We start from the raw sequence: 16087 nt of genomic DNA on the forward strand, positions 1-16087 counted from the left end.
CATGTATAGGCTCATGGATAACCTGCAGCCCAGCAGGAATTTGGGAATCCTGGCTTCAGGGGTCAGTTTGAGTGTTGATATGATCAGGAGCCAGTACTTCAAGAGAAATAATTTTGGCATGTTTGTAGCAGTGTATTTCTCAATAGAATCTGCTCATGTTAAACATTAAACAAGTCACAAGCAGTAGCTTTGCAATTGTGAAGATGTAATGGACTTTCTAAAGAGAAACATTTTTATGTTTTGTAAAGTAGAATCTTAAGTTTCAGTGATCTACAGGAGCTAGGAGTAGATGATCTAGATTCCTGCCCAGAATTCATGCACACAATCACTTTTAATTTCTTAAACTGTGTAAAATTTCCCGGTTTCCACAGAGTGGTAAAGAGGAGAGTCCTGTGAAGTCAAGCCTCTGTTGTGGCAACTTCTCCATCATCTCAACAGCTCCTGCAACTTGTCAAGAAACATCACTGCAAAGACAGTACTCTGATATTACCTTGACAGCTCTTCCTGGCTCTGCAGACTCCCATGCTTGTTTCATGGCTCTGATCTCATCTGCTCGCTGGGTGTCTCTCTTCAACTCCAGAATGTCTACCTCTCTTTGTTCACTAACTACACGTAAAGTCCAGTACGGTTTGCTCAAAGTTGATTGCTTAAAATAGCATAAAGAAAATGTATTCACTGTTATACGTCTATTACCACTTTAAGGATGAAGTTATGTTTTGTATTCTGGTAATTTTGCATGCATTATAACCCAAAAAATGGCTGCCAAAGGAAAGAAAGATTACTTTGCAATGTGTGGAAGCTCTTTGAAGTATTTTATCTACATGCGCTGCTCTCCTCTGCTCTGCTCTTCTCCCCTTCCCTCTCTTTCCTTCCAGAAGCTTTTTTACTAGAAGTCTTGCTATATTTAAAAAGGCTTTTTGTGTAGATATAAACCTTGTCTTATAAGGTTCTTTCCCCAATAACTTCCAAACTCTCTAAACCACCTTAACACGTCTGCCTTCTCCAGAACCAGGTAAGTAGTGCCTGAAGTGTAGGAGACTTCTGCTGTTTCACCAATGAACAAGATATTGTTCTGCATATATTTCTGGAAGTTGTTACAGTCCAGTCTATCTTTACCAGGTGTTACATCTTAATTTCAGGTTTCAAGATATTTTGCTTACACAAACCTTTGTAAAGCCCTTCATTCTTTGGTACCTTAAATTCACATCTGGAGAAAAACTACACTTTTCTCTCTAAGAGATTTCTTTTAACTTGGTGAGAATATAGACATTTTGGTAAAAATGGTTTTACAGAAATAAACATGCAACTTCACAAAGCATTACAACAAGTTACCACCATTAGCAAGCATTGCTATAGAGAATCTTTGTTACACTTAGTAAACACAAACTTCATGCTACTTAAGGTGAGGTAGTTGCAACTTCAGTTAAATATAGAAAATAGGTGTTTAGGTTACCCACGAGAGGAAGAAAAGAATAAAGGAAGAGAGATTAAGAGAAGAAAGAGTAAAAGAGGGGAGAAAAGACAGTTACCACTCAGAAGGTCACATGATGACAACTTTGAAGAGAACAGGTGAGGACACACAATGGAGACCTCATGCTTTCTCCTAATCTGCTCTGGTCACTGTGGCCACTTTCTCCAGGCAGGACCTTTGGTTCACCGACCACTCACTGTCCTCTTAGCCAAAGAGAGAGGTGCCACAGCTAGTTAGAGGCTCCAGAGGGTGTGTTGTGGGTGGACTACTAGGCAGGCCTTCTTTGATGATGGCCCAGCCAAGTGGCTCCCGTGGCCATGTGGCTGTAGCCCACATGCTCTTGGCAGGCCTTGCCATGTGTCTGTGGGCTCACCCCTTTCCCTGCACACACACTCACAGACAAGGTGGCTCTGACCCAATAATAACTGATACAGTATGTTACAGTCGTACCATCTGAAGTAACTTTCAGCCCAAGATTCAGAAGTAGAGTTACTAGTTAAGCTGTTATTTAAGGCAAAAGGTTAGGGTTATGGTTAGGGTTAGGGTTTCAGTGGTGGACTGAAGAACTCCCAGTAACCATCATCATAGAACCCCTAGAGAGTAACTCATCACTGGAGTTGAAGGAAGAAATCTGTCACAGCCTGAAGCTTCATTGCATTTCTGTTGCCAAAAAGCTCAACTGTAGGCACTCAGACTGCTGACAGAAGGATTAAGGCACTACTCTAGAACTTCATATAATTAGTTGTTGATACGAGCCACAGGAAAGTTTGCAGGTTTAGTCAGAAAAAAACCCCAAATCAGTAGAGATTACTTCATGAAAAACTCTATAAAGCTGTTCTGCCCTTGAACTACCTGCCATGAGGCTGCAAAACTCTCAGCAAAAGCAACAACAATATAACAAGGTATCCTCATTACCTTCCATTAATTTGCTTGCAATCCATAACATCATTTACTTCTTTTAAGGCACAAAGGCAGGCAATAGCCTACTGATCAGCCACAAAACACCCAGATTTATCCCACCACAGATGAGAAGAATTTCCAAGTAAGCACGTAGATACCAACTCTTCTGCCACTCTAACTGCAAGCTAATGACAATTGTGATATATGAGACAGCAACTGATTGTAATGGAAAGACTTATTTCATCTGCCTGGGAACCTATGAAAACCACTACAATGAGGGAATAATGGGACACAAATATGGTGAATTCATGGAATTTAATAAGCCATCAACAGAGAAAGAAACTGTACCAACAAAAGGAACAACCACTGGTTCTTTTATAAATAAAAAAGAAATGAATACATTGCAACTCTAAATCCAGGATACACATCTTTTACGTTCAACATTTGTAATTCAGCCTCTCAGCCTTTACATTCACCTTTGTAATATAAAAAGATGGCAAAGCAAGACAGAGAAATGCAAGGGATATGCTAGAAGCATTAGCAGTACTGAGCTGCAGACCCAAGAATAACTTTATGTTCAGTACAGTGATGGCACATTCAACAAATCCAGTTTTTGTATTTGTTCTCACCTGAGATTCATCTGATCTTTGGGACTTCTCTGTCTTCTCACCTGCTTTTTGTTTTTTGCTTGCTTTAGGAATATTTGCAACATCTTGTCCTTCAAAAGAAGTGAGCATTAGGGGAAAGCTGTACTTCTCATCCTTTCCCCCATGTGTTACTCAGATGTAGTTCTAATGCATGATGAATTAAAGAATATCATTGTTATCCATAAATGTATTTCTCCATATAATACTCAAGGTGAAATAAGAGCACAAAGCAGCAATACAGACAGACAAAGCAAAGTCAGGTAATCAGTTGACACTTTCAAGTACTACCAAGAAAATGTGAGAACAAAACAACTTGTAAAAACAGACTTAAAAAGTGGATATAGTGTGACAGCCTTATCTGTCCTAAACAACACTTTACCCAGGGCTTAACTGTGACTTTGCCATGGTCCCTGCCATCAGTCACTGCATTGTTGCCTTGCATATAGGTCAGATTACAGTGCACAGAATCACAGCCTCTTACTTTCCTTATATAGTCTCACACAATCTCTGTCAATGTTATGCACCAGGAAGGGAAGAAGCTCAAAACCAGAAATGAATCCAAAACACTATGAGAATGATTAAAAAACTAAGTCTGCAATTTCCATTTCCTTCCACCTTCATACTGCTTGAAACATTGAGACAAATGCTGAAAACCTAGATTTAGTCAATACAATAAACCAGGGGATTTCTCTTAGAAAAAAAGTGGATATGAGTGCCTGTTTCACAGTCTGATGATACTAATAAGGTATCTTTCACTTAATCTACACTTTCTAATTTCTTTCCACTGAGTACAAATCACTGTGCTGCATGATTAATGAGCTTTGGATCAGATCTGCAATGTCTAGGCTGAGGTTATATGGATATATAAAATTGTAAATATTAAATATATATAAACATATTTATAATACACATATAACTTCACATATGTGTATTACATCATATATTGTGCATGTGTTTATTCATGAACAGTATTATTCTTATCTCCTCATGCTACTTAAAAAATGGACAATGACACCAAAAGGCTGAGTTTAAACTGATCCAATGCTACCAAAGTCATATATTAAAGAATTAAAGCAAAAATTAAAGTAGTTTCCACAAATATTTAACATACTCAAACAATTCTGGAGGAAATGCAACTATAAAGCAAACAGTGATTATGTTATTTGAAGTTATGATTACATAAATGGCTTTCCATTTAATTCCACATCATCATAACATATTAGCATCATAAATCAGGCTGGTGTACATGCATTATTCAAGGAATTATTAATTTTTAGAGATGAATTATTAATTTTTAGAGATAAATTATTTGTTTACACTAACTCAAAACACATTCAGTGTAGTGAGCTAAATTATATCAAACAAAGACTTTCTATGTCATAGGATACCACAGGCTTTGTCTGGTTTCTATAAATATTTTATCACTCTGAATTTTAACATTTTGATGCTCTGAACTGACTGTGTACCCTGAGAAGTCAGTAAATGACAAGTAAGCATATGAAATGACAGGGCTAGAATGAGGTAACCTACTTTAACTTCAGGTATACAGGTAAAGGCAGGATTCAATTGAGCTCTCCTAGCTGACAGTATGCTGCACTGCCCTGGCTCTTCCAGCTCTTCCCAATCCCTCAGTAGAGCAGTCTCCCTGGTTTTGGGATCATCCTCCAGAGATACCTGGAGGTGGCACTGGTTGCAGTTTGGCATTATAGCATGCAGCCTCTCTGCTCTGACTCAAAGGAAGACGTAAGTAGTTCCTTGGGACTTTTCTAAGGGCAAAGCCAGGTAAATGCTTTGTATGGGATATGACAAGAAATGGAGATGATATAGAAAGTAAAAGGCTCACAGCTCACACCTTATGCATCAATCATCACAACTCTCAGTGGCAGTTTTTGTATCTGTATGGCACCAAGAAAAGCTTGGGCATCACATAGACAGTGATGATGCACAGATGACAGCAACTCTTAAAATTAGTTTCTCTACTGCTCTTCAATTATTTATTCAGAAATTGATTTAGTCTAATGCCAGAAGGAACCATAGTGATCATCCAGTCTGATGTCCTGTCTATGACAAGCTAAGTGATGACACCAAATGATTCCTATCTGAAACTCGTAACTTCAGATTGAGATGCATCAATTCTCTTTTTATAGGCAAGACAGAGAGCTACTCCTGATTTACAAAATTCATATTAGAGAGAAACTATCTTATTCATAGGTAAGATACAGTGGAGCTATATTTTGAGTTGAAGCTTTCTTTGAGAAGATATCATGCTTCTGCTGTCTGAAATAGGTTCTGAGCATTTAGTGGTATTACCCAGTGGTTGGCATTAATGAGTGTTAGTCACCCCATGAGTGACTTTCAGATTTCGTTAAGAAAAGATTGAGAAGTTCAGATATTGCTTTTCCTGGCTCTGACTAGACCCTCAGAAGGATTCTCAACACACAGCAATGTCAAAAATTTTTCCAAAGTTGGGCTCACCCAGTTACAGTAAAAATACACCAGGAAGAAGCAAATCAACAGCATGATTGCAGTAGTAGTGTGGGATTACAGCATGGCTTAGGGGTCTAAAGCACATCATGTACCCTCAGTGATCTATTTGTTCACTGAACATCAGGCAAGTGATTAATCACTACTGACAGGCAAGCTGGGAGAGAGATAAAGACAGAGAACTGAACATCCTTATAAACATCTCATGGAATCCTGTCCTTGGCATGAGCCAGCAAGTTCTCCCATGGGAAAAGAACACCTGTGGGAGGAACATTCCTAGACCTGGAGGATAAAAGGGAACATTCCAAAGCATATTGCCTGTCCTGCCTTTTCAGGCCTACCTCTATTACCTGGATTGGGAGCCCTGTCTTCCCTTGCTTTCCCAGTTGGATGACAGCCTTCTCTCAAAAACAGCTTATACTCTTTGAGTTAATTTAAGGCAATATGTAAAACACGTGCTGCAGTCAGCATTCAGTGCATAATGATGAATCAACTTGGGGTTGGGACAGTTGCACAATAAAATTTATGAACTTATTACAAGAAAAAGAAAACTAAAGAACCCCAAAAAGATAATATCCGAAAATCACATATACAAAACAATCCTTCAAATGATTTTGTTCATACAGTCAAGCAATTTAAAATGGTACTAGCAGTTGCAATATTGCCTGCTAATTGTTCCCTTTTTACACAAGAATTATGATCCTGATCTTACTTATTTTTCATTTTTTTTCCATTGAAGACTTGCTACATTAACAATTCCCAGTAGAAGGGGAAAAAAAGAGAAAAAAGAGACAAAAGAATGAAGACTGTATAAATAACAAACTACGTGGCACTTCTAATTTCTGTGTACTTAGGTTTTCCTTGCCAATGCCTTTTTGATGTTTTGTTTGTGCAATGTGCTCTTTTACAAAACATTTAATGGTATTTCATATATAATAAATATGACTAAATATTATTCACAAAGTAACTTTCACTAACACAATTCTTTTTACAAGTACGAACATCAACATATACAACATTATCAAAGCATGTATATGCCAGAGAACTTTCTTTCTTAAAAACTGTTCTTAATAAATGTTTATAATATCAGTGAATATTGATTTTATAATAACATGGGTCTTCATTTAAAGGGAGACTAGTTTAAAACAATAAATGTTAATACTAAATTGAAATATGTTTTTGCCATGAAAAATTAGCTTTAATACAAAATTAGCTCCAGATGGCACTGTTGTCTTACATGAAAAACCAATACTTAAAATAGGGAAAATTTCTTGCAGGAATTTTTCACCTGGCTCACTGCAGCTTTCTTAAAAATGACATGGTGAAATGATACCTTTTTGGTTACATGTCAACATTACTATTGTACAAATTGTGTGTTTGACAACAGGTGCTGGCAGATTTAAATGGTAAAGCTCAGTTTGCAAAATGATTTAAGACTAGTTCACAAACAGAAAAAAGACTAAATGCTTGTTTTTTCCCCCCAAACCACTTAACTATAGTATGCACTCCAGATAAGTATTACCATTAACAGGGATATGTCAAAGAAATACTAAGTAGTAAATACAGTGAGTGTTGATGTTTATAAACTTATTTTTAAAACTTTTTTTTTGTTTTTAAACTCTGTTGGTGGCCTGGGCAATCTGCTGCTATCCTCATATAAATAGAAACACTCAGTTAATAAGAACTGTGAAATGGACTTGTGTTACTTTGAAAGGCAATTATGAGAGGACACAGAAATTACACTTTAACATAGTCCTAAGAGAAAAAGTGCTTGTTATCACTGACTGTGGCTTAAGCAGGTTTGACTAAAAATGAGCATCAGTTAACATGGAGAAGAGAAGCTACGAACTGAAATACTGATACATAATATTATACATGAGGATACTAATGACATTAACGAAGTTCAAGAATATGAGCTGAGAAGTAGTGAAGAAGCTTAAACATAAAGTGACCTGACCTGCATTTTTACAGACTATGGTGACAGCTGTATAAAAGTATACACATCAGTAGCATGACTGGTGTGTTAAGTGCAAGCTGTTTCTATGTAGCCAACTCAGAAGGATAAGCCGATGTACTAAGATGTGTATTGTAAGAAGCAGTCTATCATTAAAGGGAAAATTAGGAGAATAAATGGAATCACCTAGGAATAAAAGACGATTTTGTGAAAACACAACAGACAATAAGCAGGTGAAATCACCACTCAAAAACCTGTGTACAGGCCTGCAGGCCTACATGACGCAGCTTCTCAAACATGCTTGAAACTGGCTATGGACTAGAGTAAATCAACAAGATACATCTTTGTAAAGTTGTGTAATGGTAACTGAAGAAAGACTGAAAAAATCTCATAGATTGCACACATCCTAAACCTAAGAAATTAAATCACGTATTTCAGCAATTACTGCTGATGAATCCAACTTCAGTTCAGGGTACTAGAAATTAAAAGAAAAAAAGGACCAGAAATTTAAATAGAAATTAGAGTAAGAAGTGAGATATACCACTAATAAATAAAGATGAAATCACTCTAAGAACATTTAAGGGTATTAGCAAGTGCATATATATGAGGAAGGATAATGCAAACAATTTTGGCTTATTGCTTATTTCAAAAATTGAGTTGTGTAACTGAAATATACAGGAACAATACAGGAAATTTACAGATTGGTGTTAAGTAATATTTTAGGTTCTGTAGAAACCTAGGGGCAAAAGCACAGGGCAATGATCTGCATGCTTGCATGTGTTGCATGATGGTCTGCACAGCAGTGGGAGTAGAGCTGCAGCCTCAAAGCTCTCAGGGATGCAGGGGCCAGCTACTGGGCATACTGGGTGTCTAAGGCCTGCTGGTGGAAGGATTCACCTCTATATAAATATGTAGTCTCTCTAGTGAACTTCCATTCTTTCCAGCCAGAGAGGAGAAAGCAGTTATGAGGCTGTTGGTGCTGTCTATGTTAGTGTTTGTGTGAGAGCTCAGGCTATCTGTGATCTGTGCAGCTGGCAATGGATGGATGGATGCATGGATGGATGGAGAGATAGATAGACAGATAGATAGACAGATAGATAGATAGATAGATAGATAGATAGATAGATAGATAGATAGATAGATAGATAGATGTAGAGATACATAATGTGCATGTGCTTGTTGGGAATACATCTTCAGTCTCATTAATGGTTGGACCTGGGGGTGTGCAGTGGGAGCAACTTTGCCTCTCTCAGACTGTCGGATCCAGCATACAATAACATAATTAAGACCTAAATAACTTCATGTCAACTCCAGTGGTAAAAATGAAAAAATGAGACATTTATCTAATTGATAGGATACTGACTAGCATTCTAACTGATTTTTAATATGTCTTGGGTTTGTTTTTTTCTGTCCTTTAAGAAGAAATGCTAACAGAATCTGGGGGAAAAAAGATTAAAAAAGCTTTCTTAATTTCTCTGTCCTTTTTCCAGCTTGAATATACAGACCATATTTGGGACCTCTCCTAGTCTTTCTTCCTGCTAAATTCTTCTCTTGGCAGTCCAGAAGCAATACATATCCCAAACCAGGCCTTTTTTCCCCCTCTTGTCAGTGCATTTTCTTAAATTACCAGCAGGCATGCTTCTATAGTTTTAGTAGAAATTTCTAGGTTTGCATATACTTTGTCAGGGCACTGGGACTTTACATTACACTTCATTAGTCTCTCTGACTGTAAAAACAGCCATACTTCTACAACAGCTCCAGATCTCTACCTAAAGATGAGCCCTAAGAAGCTCAGGTGAGCTTTGCAGTGTATTCTCTGATTTCTTTACAATTTGTAAACTGTAAATGTTCAATAAAACTTCATTTCTAAGACCTACAGAACAGCTTGGTTGCCTAATTATTTCACTCAAGCAGTGAATAAAAAATCAATAACATGATGCATTTGAATAAACACGGACTTAGATCGATCTACCTTCGCGTTCATCCTTCTCCTCTTCTCTCAGTTCCAGAACAAACAGAGACTGAGCCTCAGTAGGCAGCGAACTATCATATAACACCAGGCCCTGAATCATATACCTATGAGGCTGTGAAAGAAAATGCAACATACTGAAGATATAACAATTACAGCAACCACTGAAGTCCTGTAGGTTAGTAAACTGCCAGCTATTGAATTCAGCAAATAAAACATATAATTAATTTACAAGCTTGCCTATAACAGCATTTGTGAGAAGATTAAAAAGTTAGTGTTAATTCCACAGATTTTATTTTAATTCCTGTGAAATCAAACAATTACTCGTGTTTATCAAGTGAAACTAAACTGGGTTATACAATAAGGAACTACATTCCTTTAAGATTTCAATGTAACTTTCCTATGTATGCCATGTACTAAAAAAAAGACTTTTTTGATTTTAAGCCTACTACAGGGCTTTGAACCCTAATACTAGCACTCAGTGATGCCTTAATTTGAGGAAGAGGTGACAGGGCCCATGGGTTGTTTTAAACATTGTCTAAATTGAACAGGAAATGACTATATTTAAAAATTGGTTTCCAAATTCTAAAGCCAGTTCTGAGTCAAAGGAACAACCCTGGAGGTTATATCTCAATAATTCTTGTTTTCTTGGAATATTTTGTTGCAATTGAACTCAAGAAAAATTGCAATAGAGAAACACTTGGGAGACAGAGAAACAAGAATCGCTTTAGAAAATATATACTAATTTTCTAAACTAATACTAGGTGACATCAAGAAAAATCCATGGTTTTGACATTACTCTCTGAGAAACTTGGCTTGAGTAGCAGATATTATTTGTCTCTTACTAGAGCTTTCAGCTGACTGAAAATAGATGTTTCTCTATAAAACTACTAAAGATGACTTCTCTTACCTAATATCTCAAAGAAAGTTCACATTGAAACATCTAAAGTGTAACATAATTTCTGGCAGATTTTGGTCCTTTACTGAAAGTTATAATATATTTGAATATTGGATTTGTTAATGAAGAACATTTAAAGACAGAATATATCCCATTGATATGAAACGCTCTTCTTCTATAATAATTCCTACATGTACATTATCCTTCCTTCATCACCTCATTCAAAAGCTACCAAGAATCTTAATTTTGGATTCCTTGTTCTTGCCTCACAATATAAGATCTCCACATGTCCCAAAAGAATTAGCAATACCCCTTCATCATGTTTGCTCTTGTGCTTTATTTTTTTTCCCAAATACTAATGATTTGTAATCTCTTACTTGTTGTGGACTTTTAACATTATTTTCAAAGCTTTCCAAGGGAAAAGAATCATCTCTTAACATAGGTGGATCTTCTGGTACAAGTCCTAGCTTGGAAGAAGTTTTGCTGTCCTTTGAAAATGAATTACGAGTTGTTTTTCTTAATTGTACAGGTTCTGAGTCCTTATTTGTACTGCTTTGAATAGCCTGTGTTTTTCTTGCTGCAAGATGACAAAAGAAAAAGTGGTAAAAAAAATCCAGAAATTCTATGAATTATTGGTATGAAGTAAACAGGTGCCACCATAAAGTGCAAGAATTAACATAGTCCATTTTCTCATGCTGTATTATACGCACAAGGTTCCAATTAAAATCACACTTATACCAAATGCTACACTGATTTCATTTTGCATGCAAATCACACATCTCTTCAAAGTCAATAATGAGAAATTTGAAAGACACTGTATATGTAACTATTGTAACTGTTTATAAAGCATATCTTTTTTTCCTCTCAAACCCCACACTCCTTTCCTGCACTATCGCAGCACCATGCCATACGTTGCAGAATATATATAGCCTTGTACTCTGTATGATTTGGTCTCAGGATAACCTAATTTAAAAACCTGTGGACAACTGTGGATGAAATGGAGAGGTACATTGGCCACAGTTCTGGCAATTTCTAATCTTGCAGAAATCTCTTGTCAAGTCTCTTTGGGTCAACCTGACACGAAGACTGCAGCTGACTTAAGTTTAGGAAAAGAAAAAACCTTGAAAGGAGCTATAAAATTATTTGCGGTCTATCACTTATGAAGTTGTATCATTGTCATCTAAGGAACATATCCATGTGGAAAAACTGTGAAACAAGGAATGCTCTAAAGAAGGTCTGTAACAGAAGTATTAATCCATAAACCATAAATTTGTTTGCATTTCTAATGCCACTGAAATTTGTGATACCCTCTAGCCTGCGTGTCAACAGAGAAAGGAAAGAGAAGTCCAAAGCTGAACATCTCATTTAATAAGGGCAAAAATAAAACAGCTCTGGGGAAGCAGCTTCACTTGTGTTACACTAACAATAGCTGGACCATAAACTTGGAAAGAGTTATATTTTGACTTCACTAAGGACAAAAAGCTTTACTCTTTGCAAGACTTATATTAGAAACAAAGTATGATGCTTCATGATTGCAACACTTTGAAAGAGAAGCCCACACTGTCATGTGTTTTGACAAAACATCCAGAGAAATTCAGAGGAAGTGACAGGACTATTAGATCAGACTCAACAAAATTTACTGGTCATTTGACAGTGTATAAATGCCAAATAAAAGGTTAAATGTGCCACTAGAAACTCAATTGGGAGTCAGGAAATATTATTTCTTATGTCAAATGCCATGGATTACTTTTATTGCATCTTTCCCCTGTGTAAGTCAGTGTTTCCTTGCTCCTAAGAAAATCAGTAGAAGTTAGGAAATGAAAACAAGACCTTGCACAGTTACTGTCTTTAAGAGGTCTCAAGCTACTAATCACCTGATGCCTATCAAGGTAGGTGCATTTCAAGGGAGCTTGTGGTCCCTTAGGATACAACTGGCTTTTAGGAACGCCTCACTATCCTCTGCTTCTCTCTCTCCTAAACCTGAAGAGCTTGAGTATAGAAAAATTCTATAATGGCTTGCCCAGAGGATGATCCTGCCATGAAAATAATTCAGTTCGGAATGGTGAAATCCCCCATTCTGCTTTTCTTGCTAGAAAGATGACTTGGAAAAGCTCCAAAAAATACCTACACACCAAATAGTTTTAGCAATGGTCACCAGGTGGTGCTGTGACATCAAATTACTTTTCTTACTACAAACAAAAATATTCTGTCTTCGTTTTCCCAAGCAAAGCTCTTGACTAGAAGGAACTCCTACTACCTACCTTGCCTCCAGATTCAAACAAATATCTGAAAGATATTTCAATACTTTTCAACAGGATTGAATCAGACTGTTACTGCAGAAAATAAAAGGATTATGAGCATTCACTTGCCCATCTGTGCTTACAGAACTGCTGTGTCTGTATCAACAACATGAATTATGCTTGTGTGTGTGAATATGTAACTCCTTTATTAGCAAGCAAATATTCCAGGTCCAAGTCACCTGCTACATCTCAGAAGAGGTAAATATATTCAAAATCATTTGGTTTTATGCAGTTCTTGAGCTATAAAAGACATTTATAGAACAGTTGTGATTGGAGATGTACTAACAGGTTGTGGGTGGGCAAGGGAGATGTTTTATTGGTGATACTTGCACAATAATGTCACTTAGTACTTCTAGCAACACAGCAATCAAATCTATGAGAGGCAGAACATGTGCAGTAGTGAACAAGTTTTGAATTTAAGGATTGTGTCTGCCTTAACTAACAAATTTGGTGATGATGATATAGCAGTGTTTTCTAATTATTCCTATTCTGATAAAACACAATGTTTCAGAGGACAAGATGACACTGACACTATGAATCTCGTATTGAGTGTCGGTTGTTCAACTCTCCATCTGAACTTGGCATCAGTATTTCTGAGTGTTCTTATATTGGTATTGTACAGGCCATAATAATACTTTTGACAATAGCAAAGAAACATGCTTTTACAGTGCCATAAGCTGAAGCACTACTAAACCTATACACAATCAGCAGGATTGGCTATAATGAGTACGTTTCATAGTATTTTCATTTAGCTTGGTTACTTTGAAAGATTTTACGCAAAATATCTTCTTTCTGATAGACAGGATGTAAATTTCTAGGAAAAGAATTTCAGTGTCAGGGCCACAACTCATTGTAAAAAAATTACCCCACAGTGTAAAAACATTAGTAATAGTAAAAACCCCCAACAAACAGTGACAGCTTCACAGTCATTCCTTACAAATGGCAACTCTCTATATTCCCACACATGCTTAAAAGGCATCAGAATATTCATTTCACATATAGTCTAAATTCATAGCATGTTTTATATTATTTTTCAGATTCATTGAAATTTCATAGAACATTGTTCTAAATGATCATGATTGCAAACTAGAGTTCAAAATAGTGGAGGTCAGCACAAGAAATATATTGTTCTTTGGGGGCTTCAGCAAAGTAATGATCCAGTATTTGAACAATTTGTCTTTGCCCCAGGTTCTCAATATGCTCAAATAGGCAGAAACTCAGATTTAAGGAAGATTTATTTTTATAAAATCTTCAAAAAAGCACTGAAGACTTCAATATCTTACATATCTTCTGTATAGTGGTCTCAATGGAGAGTACAGACTTGTTAGGCTAAAAAGATTTGTTTTATTTAAGCAAGCTTGTAATTCTTATGGAGAAATAATTTTCAAAATGAAACATAAATATAATGAATAATTCAAAATAGTATACAAGTAAGATGGAAATATTTTGATTAAGAAGTGAGGTGTATAGAAAATAGGAAAACAAATCAAGATTATGCAAGATGGCATGGCAGTAGTCTCTAAAACCCATTACATACAAGAAGTGGAATGGAGGCAGGTAGATGGTACTTAATTTTTGTTTAAAATTACCTGAGCACTACAGGGACAATAGTTGCAAATTAGTCTTAAGAATTATGTACCTCATTTAACTGTATTTATTGGCTTTGAACAGTAAAGTTAAACAGCACTTCGAATGTCAATCAACTGGCAGAGAGTACTTTCAGATGAAAACATTTTCATTTCAGTTTTGTTTTAGCTTTTTTAGCGGCCCATCCTTAATTTTATCAAACAACAAAAATGCCAGTAGCAAATGGCTAATAGTGTCTGGTAGCTCTTTGAGTACTGAGTCTGGCAGAGCTCTAACTTCCGAAAGTCTGGAAATAAAGCATGAAAGAGGATGCCTGGAAAATTTAAGTCTGTCCTCTGGAGTAGACCTGAAGTTTTATCACTGTATCAGAGGGGGATGGCAGCAGAGTATTGCTGAATCTCCAGTCAAAGGCTCTATTATGTCCACTTGTAAATCAGTACTTTCTTAGGGGCAAAGCATATCTGAGGAAACTGGACTATCTGGCTACCATTAAGAAAAAAACTCCACAAAACATTAGCCTTAACTACTAACTCATATCACAAGATCAGTGTAGGTTGAGTGGACTTGGCGGAGGCTCCAGACACCTCTGGAGATCATTCAGTTCAATCCAACTGCAAAAAGCAGGGTAAGTTAGGGTTGGTTGCTCACAGCCATAGCCAGTTGGGTTTTAATTATGTCCAAGGATGAAAACTCCAAAAGCTCTGTGGGCGACCTGTTGTAATATTTCACACCCTGAGAGAAAAAATGAAACAAATACAAAAAAATGCTTCTATTGTATTTTCTCCTCTTGTCACTGAGCACCACTGAAAAGAGTTTGGCTTCATTTTCTTCACTTCCTTGCCACTTCTCCCCGGTATTTATTTGCTACTAGACTTCGGAATGCAGTAGATTCAGAATGTCAGTTTTGTGAACTACAGAAAGTCACTTTTAACTGATGACAGTTGGATTTTTGTTAAGTACAATCACTAGTTTCAAAGTACTTAGAGAAAATGCATGCATTTTAGCACCTTTGAACACACACTGGTTCTCACCTTTAACAAGAACTGAGCTGAAAAGACTGCAATGTAATGAATGGCAATAAAATTTAAAAGAAAAACAAGAAAAAAACCCCAACTTTGAGTAAAGAAAGTTCTCAGATTCAACTGTCCAGCCAAAAGTATGTAAAACATTTACTATAGCTTTCAAATAGATTTGTTACAAGTGAACGTTTGGTTAAATTCAAGTATTCTTTATCTCAGTATTTAAGTTGCTATGATAAAGAATTCACAATAGCATAATGGACATTTATGCTTTTTATTGCAACTCTGCAAGTCTGGAACAAGTAGCTCTTTCTTCAGTATCTTCTACTTCCATGAGTATCATGGTGAAGCTGTATCAGAGGCAGAGTAAAAAATGGAGTTTTTCTTAAGGATAAGTATTACATTATTTATTCAAGAGTCTTTTGCCTTGTACTCTGGGGCTCATATGATGGATAAGAAACCAATGAAACATTTGCTTCTGCTACAAGAATTGATGCTTAGGTTACTGCATTTAAACCACATGGCCCAATGTAATTTGTGAATTTTTTACCATGTCCCATAGTTTCCTAACAGCCAACATTTTTGAACTTTAAGATCAAACAAATAATGGCAAGATCTTTAAAATAAAATTTATTTCAATTCTCAAGGGCAAAGCAAGTACATGCATAAAAATTCTCAGAACTGAGAAGCTACTTCACTATTCACAAAACTTTTTACTCAGTTAAAATACAAGACCAAAAGGCAGAGGAAGAAAATAAGGCTGGACACCTTATTTCAATCAGTTCTTTCAGTAACTTTCCTCATTGTTGAGGGCCAAGGACTTCTGTTTATTGCTCAAAAATGTAGGTGATTTCACTC

At 36.4% G+C, this 16087-nt stretch overlaps 1 protein-coding gene across 1 annotated transcript in view; it reads right to left on the reverse strand.

The window, feature by feature from the left end:
• The window catches only part of ADGB (androglobin), a 107449-nt gene that overhangs the window by 6564 nt on the left and 84798 nt on the right, over positions 1–16087 (reverse strand). Inside the window, exons 27-29 of the mRNA XM_071580896.1 lie at positions 10701–10900; positions 9429–9540; positions 3001–3089 (exon numbers count right to left, since the gene is read on the reverse strand). Of these exons, the coding sequence (XP_071436997.1) occupies positions 3001–3089; positions 9429–9540; positions 10701–10900 (401 nt within the window). The remainder of the gene's footprint in view (positions 1–3000; positions 3090–9428; positions 9541–10700; positions 10901–16087) is intronic.

Source organism: Pithys albifrons, chromosome 2 (genome assembly GCF_047495875.1).
Source record: "Pithys albifrons albifrons isolate INPA30051 chromosome 2, PitAlb_v1, whole genome shotgun sequence".
NCBI lineage: Eukaryota > Metazoa > Chordata > Aves > Passeriformes > Thamnophilidae > Pithys > Pithys albifrons.